This window comes from Triticum aestivum, chromosome 1B (assembly GCF_018294505.1).
Source record: "Triticum aestivum cultivar Chinese Spring chromosome 1B, IWGSC CS RefSeq v2.1, whole genome shotgun sequence".
Classification (NCBI taxonomy): Eukaryota; Viridiplantae; Streptophyta; class Magnoliopsida; order Poales; family Poaceae; genus Triticum; species Triticum aestivum.
Window position 1 is genome coordinate 364,138,467 of NC_057795.1, and position 23,527 is coordinate 364,161,993.

Sequence of the window (23,527 nt, forward strand, 5' to 3'; positions counted from 1 at the left end):
CAATCCTCTATCGTGGGTCGTTTGGTATCTATCGGTAATCCGAGGTACGTAAACGGGAATTTGCCGACTTTGCAATTAAACAAATCCGCTATACGTCTACGCTCGTCCGGCTCCACTCCCATCGCAATCAACTCACACTTGTGAAAGTTGATTTTGAGACCGGACATGAGCTCGAAACTGATGAGAATCGCCTTGACCGAAGCTATACTCACAAGGTCCGGGCGAAACATCAAAAGCGTGTCATCCGCATATTGCAAATGAGCCACTCCTCCTGGAATGAGATGGCCTACCAACCCTTGGATGTCGCCAGCCGCCGCTGCTTTCGATAGCATAGCAGACAGCGCATCAACAACGAAGTTGAATAGCAGCGGCGACATCGGGTCGCCCTGCCTGAGACCGCGTTTGTTCCTGAAAAAATGCCCTATTTCTCCGTTCACCGACACTACAGTTTGGCCACCCGAGACCAATTGCATAACTCGATGAACCCACACCGCGGAGAAACCTCGGCCCAGGAGCACTCGACGCAGGAAATCCCAATTTACCCTATCATACGCCTTCTCGAAGTCTAGCTTTAGCAGAACGGTTGGTTCCTTCGTGCGTTTAAGCTCGTGAACAATCTCCTGGAGAGCGAGCGGGCCCTCAAGAATATTACGCCCGCGGATAAACGCGGATTGGTTACGGTGAATGGAGCGTTGGGCTATCGGTCCTAATTGAGTGGCGCTCATTTTAGCACAAATCTTAAAAGGGACATTAATCAACGCAATCGGGCGGTACTGCCTAATGTTATCGGCCCCTTGAACCTTTGGAATGAGCGAGAGAACTCCAAAATTAAGACGGGATATATCTACCGTTCCTCGCATGAAACCGTTACAAATCTCGAAAATAGGGCCTCTAAGGATGAGCCAAAATCGCTTGAACATTGCAACCGGCCACCTGTCCGGTCCCGGTGCAGTATCCGCTTTCATCCCCATAAGAGCGGCGTCAATTTCTTCGGGGATAAACGCGAGGCCCAACTCGTCGTTCTCCGCCTCTAGGACGCGTTGAGATCCCTCCCACACGTCCTCGCGCAAGCCCGCTCCCTGGGCCTCACACGTTCCCATCAGGTTGATGTAGAACTCGTAGATGTGTCGCGAAATGTCTTCTTGGTGCAACAGGAGCCCCTGCTCAGATTGAAGCCTGAGGATAGCACATTTACGGTGCCGACCGTTAGCGTATGCGTGGAAATACTTGGTATTGGCGTCACCCTTAAGGGTCCATTTTAACCCACTGCGCTGCCGCCGGTATTCCTCCTCCGTGCAAAATAGGGCCTCGACCTGCCCCTCAAGAGCACATCGATGTGCCCACTCCTGCTCCCAGAAAGCCCGAGCATCAGCCTGCGCATCAATCCTAGCTATCTCCTCCGTGATCAGCGCTCTGTGCTCCTTGTCCATCCTCCCTAGATTGGCGCCCCACCTCTTGAGGCTTGCTCTAAAACGACCCTCGACAGCATTTCAGAATTCCATCGGGCCATGCTGGGGCCCGACCTGCTGCACGCATGCCTGCCATTTCTCTTTGAAGATTGACTCGAAGCATGGTACTTCCAACCAGGCCGTTTCAAAGAAAAACCGCGGGTTGCGTCTCAGCCTATCCTCTCCCAAGGAATAGACTAGTGGGACGTGGTCAGATCCAATCCGTGTCTCCGCGACCAACGTGCACAGAGGATAGCCCATTTCCCACTCCGGCGACATAAACACCCTGTCAAACACCGAGCGGACCGGGGCAAGCTGTTTATTAGTCCAAGTGAAGCGAGCGCCCGTTCTAGCTACTTCCCTAAGTGCCATGGCAGCAATGGTAGCATTGAACATGACCACCCTCAGCCAATTTATGATGCCATTGTTCTTGTTAGCTCCCAACCTAATTAAGTTGAAGTCCCCCCCACGAGGACCGGGAGTGCCGCGGCAGTCACCATAGTGACTTTCTGTTGGAGTTCTCCCAAGAACTCCGCCGATCTGGAATGATCGGCAGGTCCGTAGACCTGAATAACTACTAACTCGCGAAGCGTAGCACGGATACGAAATGCGCAGCTATGAAGAAAGAGCCACTATCCCAGCTGATAATTTCATACGTAGCACGGCTTAAACCCAGCAACATTCCACCTGGGTGCCCTACCGCGGGAACAAAATGCCACTCGAAACGTTCTAACGGATCTAACGCTAGCAATTCATGGAAGCGGAAATCAGTCTTAATTGTTTCCTGAAGACCCACGATGTCCATGTCCTCTTTGCGCATGTACTCTTTCAGTAGGGTACGCCGGCCCACGTGGCCAAAGCCACGGATATTCCAAAAAAGCGCTCGCATCTAAATGACATGGTTGCGCAGCCGTACACCCCTAGAGGTGACAGCTTTCGCCACACACCTCACCTTGCCCCTGCAAGGCGAGGGAGGGGGGCAACCCCTGTTGCATGTCCCTCCTCCTCGGGCACAAAAGGAAACACGACGGCCCCTCCCTCGAGGCCCTCCATCCTCTATTCAGCACGCACTGCAGCCGCAGCCGCAAGCGCGGCCTGTGCCATCTCCTTAGCGCGCACAAGAGAAATCAGCTCTCGCTGTCCACCCACCCATGCGGGGTCGACACCACTCGCATCTAACACCTCAAGCAAATGATCATCCGAAAAGAATCCAGCACAATGAATCGGGAGGGTGGATTACCTGAGATTTCCATGTTCTTCTGGGCCTGGAGAAGTTGCGTCCGCTGCAAGGAAGGCATGCCGCCCTTGGCCCCCTTGGAGCGCGAGCTCGTACGCACCGGCGCCGCCGGCACCGTCTTGGTACATTTGGCCTTGGAGCTCCACGCCATCATGGAGGCCTCCTGCAGCAGCGGATCAACGGCCGAGGGAGCAGTCGGGGCCGCCAACACCATGATGGACTGCCTTGGAGTGGTGGGAGCACCGAGTGGTTCCATCGCACGCACCGTCTTCGCACTGACCTTGCGCACTGCCGTCTTCTTCATCATCTTCACTGAGCCACTGAGGGTGTTACCGCGCCCACCCGAAGCCGGCGACCCGCCTGGAAGCAAGTGAGATGGGCTAGGAGAGAGGGCGATCGGAAAGCACCCACCGCGCGCACCTGCAGGACCCGTCGGGGCCGCAACCGTAGGTGGAGAGGACACCGACCCCAGGTTGAACCCATATTGGTTGGGCACCAAAAGCGCCATCTCCGCAGAGCCCATCCCCACAGAAGACCGAGGCACCTCCCTCCCCTCCGCAGGAGCCGCAGAACCAGGCGCAGAGATCCCCAGCTTGTCCCATGCAGCCGTATCAATGGAATCATCCTCCTCCATGCTCGCATCTAGCTCTGGATCCTTGCCCTTGTCCTTGGTCCTGTCTTTGTCTTGGTCGCCCGGATCCCCACCACTGAGGGGGAGGTGGGGGGAGAGCAGGGGCCGCCGGACGTGAGGGCGCAATCTCCGGCTCGAGCTTCACGTTGTACCCTGCCCCATTGATCCAGATCTGCACGGAGCCACGCAGCTTTGCCGGCGCCCAGCAAGCAAAAAGCATGTGCACCGGACCCGCATGGATCAGGGACATCTCGTCCACCACCAGCGGGCGCCCGATCATCGTCGTCGCCGCCATCAGCCTCTCCACCCGACGCTGCTTCGGTGGAATGCCCCACAGCTTCACCCACACCTCCGGCATCGACAACGCCTTGGGTTCAGCAAGGGCAGCGTCCCGGATATCTGCCGTGATGTTGTTGATGGAGAGGAAAAGCTTGCCGCTGCGTGTCGCCATCCTCAACATGGCCGGATTAGGAAAAGACACCGAAAAGGAATCAGCGTCAAAGGGGGTGACCATCCAATCCCACTCGCCCTCGAAGAGATGCGTGAGCTCCTTCTCCAGAATCTCCTTGGACAGAACCCCCGGCGCCACCGAGACCAGCGCCGCGTTGGCCCCCAGCAAGCCTGTCGACGCCACATCAGCCTTCTCAGGGTACTAAAGACAGAAAAATCCCCCGCCCGCGAACACATGCCCCATGGATTGGAGCATCAGGGGCTTGTCCCGCGAGGGGAAATAGGCCGAGGCGTGGCCCTCTTGGCTGCAGATGACGCAGAGCTGCTTGAAGGCGCATTCATTTTGGTAATGGCCCGTGCGCCCGCACCGAAAGCACTCCGGCCCCTCCGCCTCTTAGACAGGGATGGGTTTCGCCGCCGTGCCCTTGGAGGAAGAAGGCTTTGCCGGTGGCTTCATCGCCGGCTTGTGCTTCTTCATCTTCTGCTTGGTGTAGGGGTCTCCGACGCGGTCGCCGCGGGACGGGAGGAGCGACTCCTTGCACTTGAGCTCCAGCCCCCTTTTCTTGTATTCCTCCTTCTTCTTCTTTTTCCGCTCCTGCTCCTTGAGCCACCATGGAGGAGGAGGCCCCCAACCACCGTCTTCGCCAGCCCGCTCCTCCGCACGAATCTTCGCCAGATCCCGTAGATTGCGCTCGCGACGCCGCTTCGAGCCCATGACTACGACCTCAGCGAAGGATCGGTCGAGGGGAGGGGGATGAGCGGGAGAGGAGAAGGAGCGAGCAAAGCTGCCGAAGCGCCGCACCTCAGCTGCGGTGGCTGGAAACCCTAATGAGCAATCCAGGGCGCCGCGGCGGATCCACACCCACTTATATATTGGGCGGCCACCCGCGGGCCTGGGCTCTGGGCCGGGGAAAAGGCCTGGGCTGCACCGCAATGGCCCCAGCCGCCCGCACCCCACCCACCGCAGAGGACTCTGATTGGGCCGAGCTGACCGAGCGTCCCACGACCGCTACCAGGCCCGCCAGCCCAACCTGGTCGCATGTGCCAACCCTAGGCCAGGGATCGGGCATCTCCGCCGCCGCCGCCTGCGTCCCGGCCAGCACCGCCGCCCCTGCCACTGGCCCCGGCGCGGGCCCCGAAACCTGCCGGGTGGGAGCCGCCGCAACCGCGACTGTCACTGCACGCACGGCCTCCCGCACATCCAGCGGCCGCGGCGTCTCCGCCACGGACCGCAGCGATGCCCTCCCTGGCCGGCGAGCACCGCGGCCACCAGGCGCGAATGCCTGGTGCCGCCCCGCTCTGAGCGAGCCCCCAAGCTCCTCAGCACGGGCCACAAACTCACCAAACGACGGCGGCGCCCCGCCACCCCGCCGAGCACCGCCCCCGCCGTCCTCCGCCTCTGAAACCTCACTGTCACTTACCTCCGAAAGAGGCTCCCGCCCCAGCCCAAAGCCGACGGCGCACCCAATGCCGGCGGCAGGGGGCGCGCGCCGGTCGCCCCGACGCCCGCACCTCCGACCAAGCCTCCTCGTCGTCGCGGCCAGCGGCACCTGCCGCCCCGCCAGCCTTTGCGCCGCACGCGTCGCCAGGCCGTACCAGAGCCGAAGGAGCCATCCTTACTCGCCAGGCCTCTCTCTCTCTCTCTCTCTCTCTCTCTCTCTCTTTCTTTCTCTCTCTCTCTCTCTCCCTCCCTCCCTCCCTCCCTCCATCCATCCATCCCTCTCTCTCTCTCTCTCTGCCTTTATGCGCTAGACCATTTCTTAGAGTCGCCACTTTTGTGACTGATGGAATGATCTTGCTCTGTGCTTTCTAAATTAGTCGTTGATCATCTGGTTGGGTGTTTCCTCAACCTATCTTTGCTTTCTCTTTCAGCTCTACCCCTCTGGCTGTACTTCTCCTTGCTGTCTATCTTCTCGCCGCTGTACTCACTGATGTACTTAACTTATGAGCTGAAATGAAATTGGGCGCTTGTTCGTGCCTTGCTTTGTTCAAAAAAAAAAAAGAGTTGCCACTGACTGTCTTCTATTTATGCCAATGATAAGTGTTACTAGTGACAACCACCTATCTTCCCGTCAGAGATGACCAACCATCGATGGTTGTCCATGTAGTTTAGTAGGCACATACACTTTTTGAGATTTAACTTTGATCAAGAATTAACCCAACAATATGTTGTTTATAGTATACAAAATTGATAACATTAGATTCAAAATTTGAAAATAAATAATCAAATGGTGTAATACTTTTTGGCATATAACTCATATTTAATTGTTCACGGTTGAAAAATAATAACTCATATGAGATGGTTGTGTGCATCGCTTGATGCAGAGGCGAGGAAAATCCTCCTTTAAAAAAAAGTTGAATCTTAGAAACATAGGATGAAGACAGTAGTGTAAGGGAGGTGCTAGGCGAAAGTGTTGTTATGCACTCAAGCTCATGAGCTCGGGTGAACAATAAAATCCGGAAAAATGTTAAATATTCAAAAAAAAACTGAATTTTTTTGGCACGAAACATTGATCTTTTTCAACATGCATGCAAAATTTTGCTACGAAATCACAGTCGTGTAGGTGTGAGAAAAAAATTAATGCTTCAAAAAGACTGCTATTTGGAGCATCGTTTTTTTTATCCATGCCTACACGAATGTGATTTCATAGCGAAATTTCGTACACATGTTTAAAAAAATCAATGTTTCTGCAAAAAAAAAATAGATTTTTTTAAAAAAAATTAACATTTTTTCAGATTTTACTGTTTACCTGAGCTCGTGTGCAACAGCGGGGCAAACTAACAGACATACCGAAGTGCTGACCAAGATCACAACATGTGGGCACCATCACTTCATTGCTTTTGCCACTGAAAGGAATTTATAAAACAAAAAGGGTTGCCTCATTGGTACATGGTACATTAGGCATATAGATGGATGATGTTGAATCTTACTTGACCAGTGAAATCCGTGCACTATGAATTTATAATGTCGAAATCGAGCACACAATGCCAATGCCATGAATTTTAATCCTCCTTATCTACAGGTAGCAAAAGCACGCTAGATATGCGCGTCCAAATCAAGCAATTATACAGCAATAATAACCAGCCTTATTACAAGTTGATGCCCGGATAACATACACTATCATTGTCATTGCTAACGACCCACGCACACTTGCACGTACAAAAGCAGCAAACAACCGTATCGGTTTCTAATCGCTCACATGTACTTGCCGCCGCTTTCGACCAGCTGTCCTCCTCGTTGTCAGAATGTCTGCTCATCTTCTTTATATATCACACCGCGCGCACCATGGCCAGCATGCACAGGGCGCCAAGCCATCAGCTTGTCACCTTCCCGCCCGTGCCCGAGCAGAACACCGGAACAGAGCAAGCGAAACAAAAGCTAATTAAGCGACCCATGGCCCAGGGAGGCGATGCCGCCGCGTGCCGCCGCAGTCTCCCCCTGCTGCCACTGCCACCGCGCCTCCTCCTCGTCGTCCTCGTCGCCATGCTCACCGGTAAGCCGCGTGCAACCGCAAGCTCGCATGCAGTGGCGAAGCGCGAGCTGCATGCATCGCTTGAATGTGTGCATGCATGCGTCTGATGTGGCGTGACCCGTTTTTGCAGTGGCTTTGGTGGCGGCGCCGTCGGCGAGGGCGGCGTGGGTGGAGGACTACCCGTCGGGGGTGCCGTGCGGGGCGACGATCCCGGTGGAGCAGTGCGACCCGGGGGACGCGGCGGCCAACAGCGCCTGCATGGACGTGTGCCACTACGGCGGGTGCCGCCGCGGCGGCCGCTGCGTGTCGCTCGGCTTCGCCAGGGGCCGCGGCTGCCATTGCAGGTGCTAGCCTAGCAGCGCGGCAGCTTCCATGTTCTTGCAGTTCGCCAGCGGTTCTTACCGGCCTTTTTTCCCCTCTGTGTGTATTTGAGTGGTACGATCTGTGCAATATCACGTTGGGTGTTTTCACCTGCGCACTCCGTGGCTTTTGTTTGCTCCTGCGTTTTTCTGCATGCACAGCCTAAGGCCAATGGGGTCACTATCCGTCTCAAACTGAATTTAAACAAACTGGACAAATTTCATATAAACTAAACGGTTTCTTTTAAATTGGACCAAGTTAATACTCCCTCCGATCATAAAAAAGTTTCGCACCTTTGGACTAAAGGTTGAACTAACCTTAGTTCAAATTGTGACGCTTTTTTCAGATCCAAGAAAGTAATATTTTTGACATATTTCATTAACAAAAGCACATGTGACATTATTTTTAACCTAGTCTAAATCTCCCTATGTTGTGGAGAAGTATGTGTTCCACGTCCTATTCTTTCCATGTCCGTGAGCTCTGAGAAGTGAAGTTGCGGGTAATCGACGAGGGGTAAAGTAGGACATGGGACACGGAGCTACCCCACATGGGGCACGAGACGTGCCTATGTCTGTGTCCCACCTCCTACTCTTCTTCTTCGGAGTCTGCCGTATGAATGTCACCGGTCGAGATGAGGTCCACGATCAACGTGGATGGGCCGGTCTTGTGGTCGTTGCGGCCAGGCAAGAACCACGCGGACAACGCGACCGACGCGGAGCTGGTGACATAGGCAGCAACATTCCCGTCCATGATCGCTTGCATCGCCTCTGCGTGTGCCTTCGCATCGATCTTCGTGAACAGGGTGTCAGTCCCTGCAGTAGGATGGCAGTCGCCATCGCTCGTGGCGGATTTCGCGACGTTGTGCATGGACAGGTACAACGTCCCCTGCTCATCCACGAAGCCTAAAGTTTCCGCGACCATGGCCACGACGCCATGCTCGTTCGTCTGCTCGACGATGATTTGTCCCTCCCCGAGCCGGTGCTGCTCGAGAAGCCGGAGGTTGTATCGCTACTCCTCTTGCAACATCCAGAGCGCGGAGACCGACCGTGTAGGTTGTGTCCGCTCCTCCTCTGCCGCCATGACGGAGTCGTAATGTGCCTGCGCCATGATGAAGCCAACAACCCGCGTGGGAACCGCTGAGGGCTTGGCCTCATCATCAGACGCCTCCTGCATCGTGTGGTCATCATCCTCTTCCTCCAAGCTCTCCTCTAGTGAGCTTGCAGGCAGTCCGGCCTCTATGTGCCACGCACGTCGGGGACTGCCTTCTCATGCTTCTGCACCGATGAGAGCTGCTTCCACCGTTCCACAACACTCTGCCAGTCGCCATCATTGCGCCAGCGGTCATGGATGAAGGAGGAAGGAGAAGCAGAGGTGGTGCAGTTTGGGTTGTGCACAACCGTGTCTATATAGTGGGCGTCCATCAAGCGAAGCAGTGGTTTGAATGTGGGCGGTGGGGCGGTGAGTTTCTCGGATGGTGCACCTATTCTATGCCGGGTAGCTGGCTTCCATGCAGTATAAAGCCGTCTCGTGTCGTCGCCCCGTCTGGTCATGTTGCTCCGTAACGGCATTGAACGTGGCACGGAGAGCAAACGAGCGGACACAGCGCCGGCGGTGCTCTTGGCCAGTGTGTTCCTTCAATGTCCGGCATGTTGCAGAGCGGTCGTATCCACTCTAAACCAGCATGAATGTGGCGCGGGACGATTGGAGCAGTCGCATAGGAGAGGCAAGTGTCTGCACGGGGAGGGGTTTTGAGTGGGACTGTTTGCCAGACACGTACATGGCGGAGGTCCAGATAAAAAACACCCCTTGATTTGCGTCTGATTTGCGATAAAACTGACCCGTGGACAAATACGCATTGAATGACAAAGTGCATCTGAACAGCTTTGTCCGAACGTTTTGCGGGCTATTTGAGGGTCTGTGTTGGAGATGTTCGGTCTCTTTTTTAGGGAAGAGTCGCAATCGCCACGTGCCTTTTGTTCGCTACCCCTTTTAGCAACCTCCAGCTCGTGCTAGCTACCAACTGCGTCCTACAATTATCAAACCAACGGTTCTATATATCTTTGCCAGTGATGGTTTCCGTACCTAAATAAAGATTTCAATGATCGTGGTTGCCAGAAGCGTGGCGTTTGTCGGTTTGTCCAACGCTTTACAGATCTTTTTTTTTAATTAAGTAGTAGTAGTATAAGTTTCAGACATGCAGTGGGTTGTATGATCCTCGTGAACGAAATGATAAAGCAGGCACCATTCAGTTCTTTGCGACCAACAATGTCACACTATCAAACCATGCTGTTTATTCCCCAGCAGAGAACAACACATAGTACCACATATGTACCTGCAGGTTTATCTTGACAAAGATTTATGATCCAACACGTTATGACAGACAGCTGGGACAAATTACAACTCAATACATCACACACAAAAAAACTATAGGTGGAAAAGCCAGCAGCACCACAAATATCTTCTCTCCTTTTTTGGTTCATCCAAATCCTATACTATACCGGGAACATGACACGATAGAAATCTGTTCGCACTTTTTGTAACGAGCTGATCAGGGACATAGCATTGGGAGTGTTTTGTTTGTCCCTCTAATGGGGGGTGACAAGCATCAAGTGGCCGGCACCAGGGGACTCCAAACAACCGCACATACCAGGGGTGGGCACCATGCTCTTCCGAACCAAACCGTCCCCGCAAATACACTGATCAGATAGATTGCTCTATAACACTTCCGATACCAGCCAAAGAAAAGGCTAAACGAAGAGAAGCGCAACAGGCTGCAGACCAGATAGGCTTTACAACTCTTGGATAAATGTCACCGTATGGCACTTTCGGCCATCAAGCGCGAATGTACATCGCTGGAGTTATATGTGCCTGTCTGTCAGCGAGGCTGTTCTGGATGCAGAGGTAAAAAGAACAAGAAAGTTGCCGGTTGTAGGTGTGAATTTCCAGGCAGATATAGTGCTGCAGGGTTATGTATTTACAGTTACTGTACAGGGTTTTTGGCTGGCCTACCGATCAAACGACTTTGCTGAGGTAGCAAACTGCACCGGACCTGCCCCTTGACATGGAGGAGCTCCCCATCAATACCACACCCATCATGTGTATTCGGACCTGCCTTAAGTCTCACGGATCGTACCTGAAAATAAGCACAGCAGTTTGTCAACTGAATGAAACTAGAATTGGATGGTTTTTCCTTTCATGAGTAAAACTGGATGCTTGAGAAAGAGGAGCCAAATCACACCTTTACATATTCCACGTTCGGAAGAGAAATGTGTTTTCCAAACTGCAAAAGCACCAAAAACCTTAATAACCTTAGCCTCCCACTTCCACCAACCAGCAGCAGGTCCAGACAGTTGTCGTCATATTCAGCCTTGGGAGCAACAATCTGGGAACTTAAACTCTGCACAGTCTTGCACGAATGGTTGCATACCAATACACCAAGATAGCGCCCTTTCCTAATGACCCATCTTTCATCTAAGCTTGGGACTAGTTCCTTAGTGAGACCAAGCTCAATGTCATCTGATGGACCATGTAGCTCGATAGGAGTTTCAGGTTCCCAATTAGGTTGATTATCCCATTTAGGCTCCAGATCCCACCTGGGTCCTGTATCCCACGCAGGTCCAGGATCTGAAACTGTGGATGATGTGTCTTCTTTATCATGTGTAGTGGTGCCCTTAGAAGGTTTAGTGTCATTTGTAGCAGTCAAACCTGGCCATGCTTTTTCTGTCCTTGACTTTGATTTGGATCTTCGCCAGCTGGGAGTTGATGCCTGAGGAGGGAGCAATTCTTCTGGTTCCTTGAAAGTACTTGTTCTCCCTAATGACTGGCGTTTTGATTTCGGATCAAGTGCACGCACAAGTTCAGACGGTTCATTATTAGCATGTGGACTGGAAACCTCCGGTTCTCCCCCAGACATTATGCTCGTAGACATGATTGAATCAATGCTAGACAAACTTGAGGCACGTGGTAAACATTCTGCTCTCGACCTCTGAACTACATCGTCATAGAGGTCTGACGTATCGACCTTTTCTTGTCCCTCCACAATTTTATGCCCAGCACCATCAACATCTGCTACTGGAAGATACTCCAATTCAAAACTGTACTTTGGCAAGCACAGGAATTTCAGAAAACCAGCAACAATGTAACGGAGAGGACCAAAACGCTTCTGGTATTTCTCTGAGAGTTCAAGAACTGCAGCAGATAAATGGAAACTAGCTTTAGTTCAAGAAGCTAATATATATTTGAAAAATAAAAGAAAATTCCTGAAAATTCAAGTATGTGGTACCATCGCTAACAAAGCCAAAATATGATACTGTTGTGCCAAAATGCGTAGTCCCACTCTGAATCCATTCAACAGAAAAAACATCGATAGGTGTAAAACCTCCCTGCAACGAACAAACAATTTAATGAATATTATTACTTTGACTAGATATTATATGAAAAAACATAGACAATAAAGTTGCAAGCACAATAATTAATGGTATCGACACTAAACAATTCAAATAAGAATAGGGTAGCATCTCTTAGATGAAACTACATAGTCAATAGCAAACATGACATACAGGCTCAACATATTTTCACTTCGTTAGCGTCAGTGTTAAGACATGGTTGGGTGTTGCTGGCAACATGACAATAACACAGTAATGCAGAATTGAAAAAAAAAACTACATAGAGGAGCGTTATGGCCGTATTAAGAGTGGAGCTGTGTTGTATTTTTGTGTGGGTCCATGGTGGAGGGGTCTCAGGGAAGCCTAATGAACAATTACAAAGAAGTAACTCGCATGTGACCATGTGAGGAAGATGTACTGTCTAGCGGTCGCTACCTGCCTCATATAAAAAACATGAGAAAAGGTACATCATAAGAAAGGCTCAACAATAGGACATGCTGTAGTCACGTGAATTTGGGTGAAGGTCCAACAGAACAGCTAACATTAGGGCAGTGACATACAGAACCAGACAAATGGAACCATAGGGAGGGCAGACAATTAGAAATGAAAGAAGAAAATTATCTGTAAAAGAAAAGAAACAGAAACAGAAAGATATTTGGGATACTGGCATTTCAGTGTACAGACACCATTAACCACAATTGATGAGATTTAGCTGAACCTAATTCACGATTAAATTGTTTTACATCGGGGAACTGAATCCCTAAAGGTGTATCTATGAACATAATCCTACCCAACATGATGAGTAACATTTAGGTTCTTTAACAACTCTTACTTTTTAAAATGCAACGTCAACAAATTATATGCAAAGTTGCAAAGAGGAGTTAAACATACATAGAAAACCGTCAGTAAAACTGAACAAATGAAATGTTCTTTACCCTGACAATGGACAATGCTGCAGAAATTGGATCTTTAACACCCAAGACTGTCCAAACAAGCGAGTTATCAGATCCTGCAGGTATTATACCAATTGGAACAGAGCCTGCCTCAATTTGATCATCTCTGCACAGAAGACCATTGAGTACCTACGGAATATAAGTTGATTGTTGCATCAGGACCTGTAGTTAGCACTTAGCACACAAATATCTATTTTGACAACAGGGAGAGGATGAGTTCGGGAAACTACCAAACAAACAGGCTCCTTGAGTGCTCATGGAAATATAAAGGTTAGAGAGTAGTAAACATACATGGCCCTCAAATGTTAAAGATTACTCCCTCCGTCCGGAAATACTTGTCATCAAAATGAATAAAAGGAGATGTATCTAGACGTATGTTAGTTCTAGATACGTCCTTTTTTATCCATTTTGATGACAAGTATTTTCGGACAGAGGGAGTAGTATTTAGTTGGTAGTACTACTGAACAATTTAAACCTTCTGCGTATCCAAAACCCAGCAACTTTGTTCAATGAACTCAAAATTGTTATTGTGGCATAGCAAAGTAGAATATGGTGTATGCAAACTTTTTGTGCCCCTAGATAAAACCCCTGAACCTAGTAATTTCCAATCGGGTGGGTTAAGTTAGGGAGCTAAAATATTGATAACAAAATAAAGGTGCAGAATTTCTTTCAGGGTATTGTGCCAACCTCTTTGTTGTTGGTATTACTAATAAGAGTGTGGATTTTGTACATTCCGTGGACTATACCCCCCCCCCCCCCCCACCCCACCCACACACACACACACCCATCCGCTGTGAGCTTTGAGATGTGCATAGTTTATGTCTCAAAACTATGCGACACTGTCCTGGGAAAAGAACTGTACTCTTGTTGATGAATTAATCCATATTTAGCTTGTACTAATCCATTAATATGCATGTCGGGCATTAAAAAATAATTAAAAATTAAGTAGTAGTCGAATCCAGACCACAAATGTGTGAAATGAGGATGTGCTATGGCGATTGGCAAATATGCTGAAAATATATGAATCCCAAAGCACAAACTGACACTGTGTGCCCATTGGGGGAAAGTTCAGAAAATTTAGAAAATCCAGATGTATAGGACTGACGCTAGGATTATCTTTTTCTCGTTACTATACCACACTAGACCCCAAAAAACTAACATGACAGAGAGGCCAACAAAAATAATATGCATGGAATTAATATACACTAACCTCGTTAACAATTCCATCGCCACCCACACATACAATTCCTAAAAAGTGCAGGCAAAAAGTGATTTAGATGATCAACATAAACTACTCAGGAAAGATGTAAAGATGAACATACCATCTGGACAGGTACTAAAATCAATAGTTGATACAAGAGATTTTGCATGACCAGCATGTGTAGTTTTAATCACTTCCATCTTGAAACCTGCAAGCTGTCTCTAACACTTATTATTATTATTAAACCAGACAAAAGTACTTTTGGATTAGTAAACTGATGAGTTATGTCTTTTACATGTAAAATAAACTGTACATGTCAGTACTTTTAGATTAGTAACACCTTTAGATTAATAAACTGATTAGTATTTTACATGTACTTTTAGATTAATAAAACCTTTTTGCCTTGTACATGTCACCCTAAGTAGAATATATTAAGATCCACATATTATACATCTTAGTAATCAATATAATCACAAAATGAATTGAATAAGACCAGAAATGAATTCAACTGAATGTAATGTAAGAAAGTGTTCCCAGTTTACAAAAGAAACAAGCCCAAATACAACTTTGCAGTATAAATTTGCAGATTTGCGTAAATGACTCATTTTTAGACGAATTATGTCTACTTCAAAAATATGGTAAAATAATGATTCGATGGCCTGGCCCGATCCTAGATCCGATTAACTTTTCTACTTAGGATCGTGATCCTAACAACATTGCATTCGACGGTAATCAATGGTATGACAGTGTCGATGTGAGGTACTCCCTCCGTAATTTTCTAATTCGTCACTTTCTAAGTTAAACTAAATTGCTCAATACAGGAAGTTGTAAACAAGGAAATCTAAAACACATACATGGAAACATGTTTTCCTTTTTAGATGAGAACACATTTTTAAGTTGGGTGAAGATCATCGTAGCGACCACCCTTGAACATGTGAAATACCTTACTAATCTAATTTTGAAAGCATGCTTAATTGCTTATAAACTGAATTAATATCTTATTTGGCAACCACCCAAGTAGATGTGATGTCGATATTAACATGCTTCTACTTAGCTAGACATACCTTAAATATGGGCTCCACTTTCCTGTGGAAAACTTTGCTAGATCTACCATGTCCAGATCGAGGATTCAGGATGACAAGTATCTTTGGTGGAGACCGACATTTAACATATGGATCAAGCATGGCATCAAATGGAATGAGTTCAGAGGAATGCTTTTTGCTTGATGCCATGGGGTGTGGTAACAGATTTACATAGCATTGCTGATCTGCAAAACCATTAACCCACCGAAAGGCCTCATGTGGAGCAGTAGATAGGAAACGCAAGTCCTTCTGGATTCTTCTAGGCTTCATAAAGCAGGAAAGTCCATTAGATCTCTTTTCAAGAGGGCATGCATGCACGGTGAAATGCCGAAGCCCAGAATTGTATGATACCTGTGGGTTAAGTTAAACAAGAGCTTATTATTAATGTGATATATGCTTGTGGTAAAACTCAGAAACACATATATGCCAGTTGCAGACTGAAGTCAATGAGCTAACAACTTACAGATACAATGTCCTCGAGCTTAAGGATGTTAGAGCCCCATACTAAGGCTTCAGTGGTGAGCCTAGCATCAAAACAATTACCACTAGACCCTGATCCCGACTGTTCACCTGAAACGCTTCTACCTTTGTTATCTAATGTAAGCTTCCCAGAATAAACTTCGTATCCTAACAAATCAGACTTCTCATCTTCAATTCGGTTATCGTGAGTGCTCCCCTTTTCTGGATCTTTGCTTGCAACTTCTACATTCTTTTGCTTTAAGAATTTAGTATTGCTTGTTTCTGGAAATACAGGAGAAGGATCTTGCTCTGCTGCAGTTGGAGATCGCCTGCTATTTGTACGACGAAGCACTTTATGGATCAGTCCCCTTGGTGAAGTAAGATTCTGCTCGTGATGGTCAGACTTCTGCATCTCTTTCTTCTAAAAGTAAATCCAGTACAAGCATAGCATTGGAGCTACATGTTAGGAAAAGCCTACAACAATAAAGGCATCACTCCACAAAGCTCATGCAAAGCCACTTATGACTGAGCCTGCAGAATACATGTAACAGAACATCAAATGGATAGTAATAGAACAGATGTGTGCCTCAGTATGTAGTATAAGAAGTAACTGGCAACAACTGATCAAAGTGCAACAAACCTCACCCCTCCCACCCCTCCCACCCCCCTCCATGTCGCCCTCCCACGGGCGACTTGGGAGGCGACGCGATCCCCCTCGAGCGCCCCTCCCCTCCACCTTCCCCTTCCCCTGCCGCCGCCGGCGCCCCCCGTCGGGAAAGCCCGGGCGGATCCGGCGGCGGCGGGACCTTTCTCCCCGGCGGCTTCCCCCTTCGAGCGTGGGGGCTCGACCAGGCTGACGAACGGAGCTTCTCCAGGCATAGGGTTTCGTGACGGCGACCCTAGATCCAGAGGGGTGGGCCTCTGGACCTGGCGTGGCGAGCACGCGAGCGGCGCGGCGCGACCCTGTGGGGGCGTGGCTGCGGCTGCTTGGTTGTGCCCCGGCGGATCCTGGCGGCGGAGGCTGCAGGCCACGCGACGGCGGCAATGGTCGACGGCGGCGAGGTGCGGGTGGCAGATCCCTGTGATGGTGCCACTAGCCCTGCTCGACGCGTCCCCTTGCGGTGGCTGGCTTGGTTTGGCAGACACCCGGCGGCTGTTGCACTGCGCTGGCCGGTGCTCCCCTACTTCAACGGTGATGATAAGTGGCTTCCCTCTTGGTGCTGGTGGTCCTCTCCGGCGATCTGCTTCCCTGTCTCCTGTCTGCCCATGCATTGGTGGTCTTTGGGGGTCTGTGGTCTTGGGCCGGGCAAAATCCCTGCGCGGCGACGGCCTCCGCTGACAACGGCGACACCTGAGGGTGCCGTTACCTCCATGGAGGCGCCGTCAAGGCCCTGACTGGCCCCTCTCCTTGAGCGCCGGGGGAAACCCTTAGTCTAGTTCGCTGGACAAGGCAGCAGCGGCGTCTCATCGCCGTCCCCTTCTTGAAGGCGCTGCTCGGGTTGCACTTGGGAGTCCCCGATGCGGCAGCTGGAGATGGTGGCCTCCCCGATCTTTCCGGCGAGGCTTGCTGGCGCTGTGTTGCTGTGTTGTGGGCTGCAGCATAGGGCGTGGGCGTCTAGGGCGCAATGTACGCCGGCGGCGTGTCCAAGACGATGGCTTCGCTAGTTCCGTCCGGGTCCTGCCATCTGCCTGCCGATTCTCCTAGGCACAGGGGTAGAAGTGCGTTGGCCCAGGCAGCCCTGAAGATGTGGTCTTCTTTGGAGGCACCTGGCAGTGGCTGTGACACGGCCTTGACGCTCTGAATCTAGCTTCCTCGCCATTCATGGTTAGAGGCTGGACAAGGCCAGACCTTTCTTCTGTAGGTGGTGGCACCTCCTCACATGCTCATTTGGTGAGGACAGTGGTGTTTGTGCGTGTGTCCCTCCTGCTGGGAGGTTGTACCTGTACCTGTATTCTCTTCCTGTTCAATGAAATGAAACGCAAAGTCTTTTGTGTTTTCTCTAAAAAAGAAGTGCAATAAACTAGGAGTCCAGAAAAGTACGTAGGCCAGCTACCTAGTATTCGCTGGTGGGTTACATACCAACATATACAGATCTAAAGAAATTACGCCACCCTCCCTGAACTATGCCAGATATACAAATATTTATAAATGAAACAGGAACACTGCAAAAGAATATTTAACTTAGCATCTGGAATTTTTCTCCAACATAATAAACATGCTCCTGGTTTGCATACTCGCCAGGTTTGCATGTTAGTCAATGTAGTGCCTTCCTACCGCACAGTAACATACTGAAACTAAACAGTCAACTGGGAAACGATAACTTCTAGACAAACCGGTACATACAGGTAAGTATGTAAACGAACTGGGTAATATAATCTAGACTATGAAGGGCGAAAATAATCAAATTCCAATTGCATGCTCCTGGTTTGACCAACGAAGCCTGGACATTTCATAATCCTACCTGAAGTGTCACGATTCATAAATATAATTCTGGAAGCTGCATATCTGGAAAGGCCAAGGCTACAAACAGCTGGGGAATGCTTCTAAGGATCCCTAACCAATAGATAGCGACTAAGGAAAAGACTACAAAGCAACCTAAGGGAACATCATGTTAGGTACAACATAGGCGGGTTATTTAAAAATATACAAAAAGGTGAAAAACTCTGTCTACCTAACTTGAGCAATCTGAATGCAAAAGCTTTTCATTGGAAGGTACCAAGCAACTTCTAACAAAGTGTGCCCCATTCCAGCTTTAAAGCTGTCACTAGCAGCTCTGGTAAAGGACAGGCAGCTGAAGTTGATCCAACCGCAGCCAAAATCTAAATGTCACAGTTCAAAGCTCATAAGTAAAAAATAATAATCCCCTGCTTAGTTTAAAAATAATAAACCCATACAGCTTTGCGATAAAATCTCACGGCAATACATAATTCCGCACAGCAGGAACAAAAGGATTTTCCCAGACCACTAGCAGTAATTTCCTAGCTCGATTGAAATTGAAGGGCGTCTTAGTCTTACTTCTGAATAAAACTACTTCAAAATTTTCCCAATTCGACCATGCAGACATTAACAGGGACGGATCTAGATGGGCGCACATAGAATTTGTGGAGGCCAGTGAGGTTTAACCAATCGCTGGATTGCAAAAAAGCTCGTACCTCGAAAACCAATGGCCAAAATTGCAGACGGGGTCCAGACGGCAGGGCCGCGACGAGGTGGGACGGGAACGGCGATGGCGGTGAACCGCGTGAGAGGCGGAGGGGTGGCGATGAGCTACGGCACGGCGGCAGCTCTAGGGCTGGGCACAGCGGTCGGGTTGGAGCTTGGGTAGGTCAGGACTAGGGAGAGGACGAAGAAGAGGAAAGAATGGTGTACAGGACGGTGGAGAGGAAACCGTGGAGCAGGTGGATTTTGACTCCGGGTGCCTGGAGCAGCTATTTGATTCGGAAAGAAACAAAAAAAGGTAAGGTGTTTTATTTTGGACGCTGATAACGCCTACAGGTTTTTTTTTTCCTACAGGTGTGATAGGAGCGACACCCATACACACGCTTTATAGCACAAGGACTACGGCACATCACTGCATGCATGTGGAAATCTTTCGGAAATGTTAACGCCCACACGTGTGGGCGTTAGCCAACTCACCCACACGCCTCCATCACCGTCCAGTAACTTCTGCACGAATCTTGGCACGAATTAGCTGATTTTGTATGCCACGTAGGACAACTCGCGTGTGTGGTGTGTGAGAGAGGTCGCCCACACATCCGTTTTACCACACGGAGGGGCTGGTGTGTGGGCGTTTAGTAGTTCGCCCACACACCAGTTTCAGTCACGCACAAGGGCTGGTGTGTGGGCAGTTTGCCATCTCGCCCACACGCCCGCCTCCTCTCCCACACCTAAGCTGCCAGTTGCCATGCGTTTTGCAGTGTACATGGCAACTGCCCTAGTGTGATTGCAAGCAGATGGCAACTCTCTTTTTTTTATCCGAACATGTCAGTTGCCATATGTTTGGCATGGTACATGGCAAACTGTCCTAGCGTGCACGTAAGCAGATGGCAACTCTTTTTTTTTAAATGGCAACTGCCCTAGCGTGCTTGTGAGCACATGGCAACTCTCTCTTTTTACCCGAACGTTTTTTGCCATGCCTTTTTTTGTAGCGCTACATGGCAACTGCCTAGTGTTAGTAGGTGGCAACTCCTAAAGTTTTGAAATCATGGCAACTGCAGTAGACCAGACCACACATGGCAACAACTGTAGTTGTCCAAAAAATGGCAATCTGGAACTTTGACCTGAGATGGCAACTGCAGTTGAGCAAACATGGCAACTGTAGTTGTCCGACATGGCAACTATAGTTCAGCGACATGGCAACTGCACTTAAACGAACATGGACGAGTGTAACGCCCCAGATATACTTTCCATATTTGTATCCAACTCTTGCCGTCCCTGGCGCTAAGTTATATTTATTTCTCGGGTTTGGGTCTTTGTCTCCGTGTGTTGTTTTCTTTTTCGTGCATCTCTTATCATGTCATCACGTGCATTGCATTTGCATACATGTTCATCTCATGCATTCGAGCATTTTCCCCGTTGTCCGTTTTGCATTCCGGCGTTTCGTTCTCCTCCGGTGGTCATTTCTACCTTTCTTTCTTGTGTGGGGTTTAAACATTTCCGGATTGGACCGAGTCTTGCCAAGCGGCCTTGGTTTACTACCGGTAGACCGCCTGTCAAGTTTCGGGTCATTTGGACTTCGTTTGATACTCCAACGGTTAACCGAGGGACCGAAAAGGCCTCGTGTGTGTTGCAGCCCAACACCCCCCAAATTTGGCCCAAAACCCACCAAACTCTGCTCCATGTCCTAGAGCGTTCGATCACGATCGTGTGGGCGAAAACCGCACCTCATTTGGACTCTCCTAGCTCCCTCTATGCCTATATATATACACCCCTCCGTTTTCGGATCTCTCCCTCTCCCCGAAACCCTAAAAAAAACAGATCAAACCCCCACCGCCGACGGACGTGTCCGGATCGGACCGGACAAGGTCCGCCCGCCGCCGCTCCAACCCGCCGCCGCCACGTGTCCCCGCGGGACCAGATCGCCGCCGCCACCGACGCGGGCCCGAGGCCCAGCGCCGGCCCCCGCGGCCCATCCAGGCGCCCGCCGCCTTCGCCGCCTTCTTCTCCAGCGACGGCCGCCGCCGCCGCGCGCCATAGCCGGCCGGCCACCGCGCTCCTCGCCGACTCCGGCCGGTGGTCGCCGCCCCCGCTCGCCGTCCCCGCCGCCGAGTCCCTCGCCGCCTACGCCGCCTCCTGGCCGCCCCCTCGTCGCCGGCCGAAGCCCCGGCCGCAGCCCCTCTCCCTGGCGAGCCCCGCGCCTCTCCGGTGATCCTCGGCGTCCGTGCCCCGGCGAGCTCAGATCCAGATCCGCGCGTGAACAGTAAACCCTAGGGTTGACTTTTGCCTCTCTCTGTTAAGTTTTTATGCTATCTTTGACTGCTCGTATCTTCGCAACCGTAGCTCCGTTTTGGGCATATGATATATCAAAATCTTCGTCTCGACATGTACATCATTTCATTCCATTGCATCATTTGCATTTGAGGTCATCTTGAGGCCCAAAATGCTGTTAGAAGGAGGCTTCGTGAGTTAAATTGCAGATCCGTTAGTTCATCATGCACTTTTGTCATTTTTGCTATATTTAATCCGTGCATGATATGCCTGTGCCCCTTTGGGATGAATTGTGAAGCATTTTGTCTTCTTTCCAGAGGTGCCACCCATGCATTTTTAGGATGTGTGTGTTGTCTTGTGCAAGCTTGCGAAGAGAGGTACCTGAGATTGCAGATTTCAGGGACTTAGTGATTTTCGCTAAGTCTGGGATATTTTAGTTCATGATGCTATATGTCCAGCTTGTTTCCTAGCGATCCGTGCCTCTTTTGAGAATGATCAGTAAGGGAGTTTTGATATTTATGTCATGCTCTATCCATCCATGTCCTTGTTGGCATTTGTGGAGTGCTCTAGGTTGACTCAATCGAGCTCGACTTTTGCTTCGTTGTTAATCTGGGCAGATCGTCAACTTGTTTGCGATTTCGCCGATGCTACCGTTAGTGTTCCATGCATGCTATGCCTTCGTTCTTGCCATGTGTAGCTAGCACTTTGTGCCTTCTTGCTGGTTATATGCTTTCCTTGCCATGACTTGCACCGTAGTGAGTGCATCGAGCTCGTTTACATGCCTTCGTGAGTTAAATTTCAGCATGTCTCAGTTTTCACTAAGTCTGAAAACTGATTGTGTTCGAGCGATGTTCGTGAGCTCGGTAGAGTATTTTGTGAACCCTTTTGGCCTCAGGTCACTTTGGGTGTTTTATTAAGCTTGTTGAGTAGCTCCATGCCATGTTCTTACTTGTCATGTTCAGGTTTTCTATCATGTTGTTTTGCTGCTCCGAAGAGAGCTTCGTGATCTGAAATTTCAGACTAGTGTTGATTTCACTAAGTCTGAAATCTGTTTTGCATTTGCGTTTTAGCCATGCTTGTTTGAACCTCTTAATGGATGAATTTGCCTATGGCTCAGTGCTAGTGTTTTGTCAACCATCTTGTGTACATCACTGCCATGTATTTTGTTTTCATGTTTGGTGGCTGTAGCATGTTCTTTTCGTTGCATTTAGATGCCTACTTGCTGTAAATCGCAGACCGGTGTCATATCTTAAAACGCTTGCCATTTCCAAACCGTAGCTCCGATTCCTATGATCTTTATATCGTTTTCAAGCGATTTCATCCCCTCTATCCAGTGGCACACTTGGTTTTCCAAGTTGAGGCCAGGTTCATGCATTTCCTGTCATATCTTGCATTTTGCATCCCGCATCGCATCCCGCATAGCATATCGTCATTTCATCATATTGCTTGGTCTTGCCCGTGGTTGATTGTGTCCTTGTTGCTTGTTTGTCTTTGGGTAGAGCCGGGAGACGAGTTTGCTACCGAGGAGCCCGTTGATTTTGCTTGTGAGGATCCAGTCAACTCTGACAACTGTGCAGGCAAGATGATCATACCCTCGAAATCACTACTATCTTTGCTATGCTAGTTTGCTCGCTCTTTTGCTTTGCCACTGCTACGATGCCTACCTTTTGCTTGTCAGCCTCCCAATTGCCATGTTGAACCTCTAACCCACCTTTGTCCTAGCAAACCGTTGATTGGCTATGTTACCGCTTGGCTCAGCCCTTCTTATAGCGTTGTTAGCTGCAGGTGAAGATTGGAGCCGTTCCTCGTGGGAACATTTATTTACTGGTTGGGATACCATTATATTGCTATGTTATCTTAATGCATCTATATACTTGGTAAAGGGTGGAAGGCTCGGCCTCTCGCCTAGTGTTTTGTTCCACTCTTGCCGCCCTAGTTTCCGTCATATCGGTGTTATGTTCCCGGATTGTTGCGTCCCTTACGCGGTTGGGTTATAATGGGAACCCCTTGATAGTTCGCCTTGATTAAAGCTTTTCCAGCAATGCCCAACATTGGTTTTACCATTTGCCACCTAGCCTCTTTTTCCCTTGGGTTTCCGGAGCCCGAGGGTCATCTTATTTTACCCCCCCCCCCCGGGCCAGTGCTCCTCTGAGTGTTGGTCCACCTGTCAGCTACCGGTGGCTACCAGGGGCAACTCTGGGCTGGCCTACCCGTACCTAAGACAATATGAGTGTGCCCTGAGAAAGAGATATGTGCAGCTCCTATCGGGATTTGTCGGCACATTCGGGCGGTGTTGCTGGTCTTGTTTTAACCTGTCGAAGTGTCTTGAGTTACCGAGATACCGAGTCTGATCGGAACGTCTTGGGAGGAGGTCTATTCCTTCGTTGACCGTGAGAGCTTGTTATGGGCTAAGTTGGGAC

The 23,527-nt window shown here is 49.7% G+C and overlaps 2 protein-coding genes across 4 annotated transcripts; one reads left to right on the plus strand and one right to left on the minus strand.

The window, feature by feature from the left end:
• The first annotated feature begins 7,037 nt into the window (after positions 1-7,037).
• LOC123091435 (uncharacterized) lies at positions 7,038-7,745 on the plus strand. Its single transcript, XM_044512941.1, has 2 exons — positions 7,038-7,260; positions 7,370-7,745. Exons 1-2 carry the CDS (start codon positions 7,053-7,055, stop codon positions 7,588-7,590), a joined length of 429 nt encoding a protein of 142 aa, XP_044368876.1. The 5' UTR covers positions 7,038-7,052; the 3' UTR covers positions 7,591-7,745.
• Positions 7,746-9,867: 2,122 nt separating this feature from the next.
• On the minus strand, positions 9,868-19,103 carry LOC123124510 (sphingoid long-chain bases kinase 1). Of its 3 annotated transcripts, none has more exons than XM_044545115.1 (10): positions 18,833-19,089; positions 18,357-18,499; positions 15,684-16,210; positions 15,203-15,571; positions 14,260-14,353; positions 14,148-14,185; positions 12,920-13,066; positions 11,882-11,981; positions 10,838-11,787; positions 9,868-10,732 (listed from the first exon to the last, which is right to left on the minus strand). In XM_044545115.1, the coding sequence occupies exons 3-10, from the start codon at positions 16,089-16,091 to the stop codon at positions 10,580-10,582; spliced, it is 2,259 nt and encodes a 752-aa protein (XP_044401050.1). In that variant the 5' UTR covers positions 16,092-16,210; positions 18,357-18,499; positions 18,833-19,089; the 3' UTR covers positions 9,868-10,579. The 3 variants fall into 3 exon arrangements, with proteins under 3 accessions (XP_044401050.1, XP_044401056.1, XP_044401054.1); XM_044545121.1 differs by having other exon boundaries at positions 18,352-18,499; XM_044545119.1 differs by lacking the exon at positions 18,357-18,499 and having other exon boundaries at positions 18,833-19,103.
• Between the last annotated feature and the right edge of the window lie 4,424 nt (positions 19,104-23,527).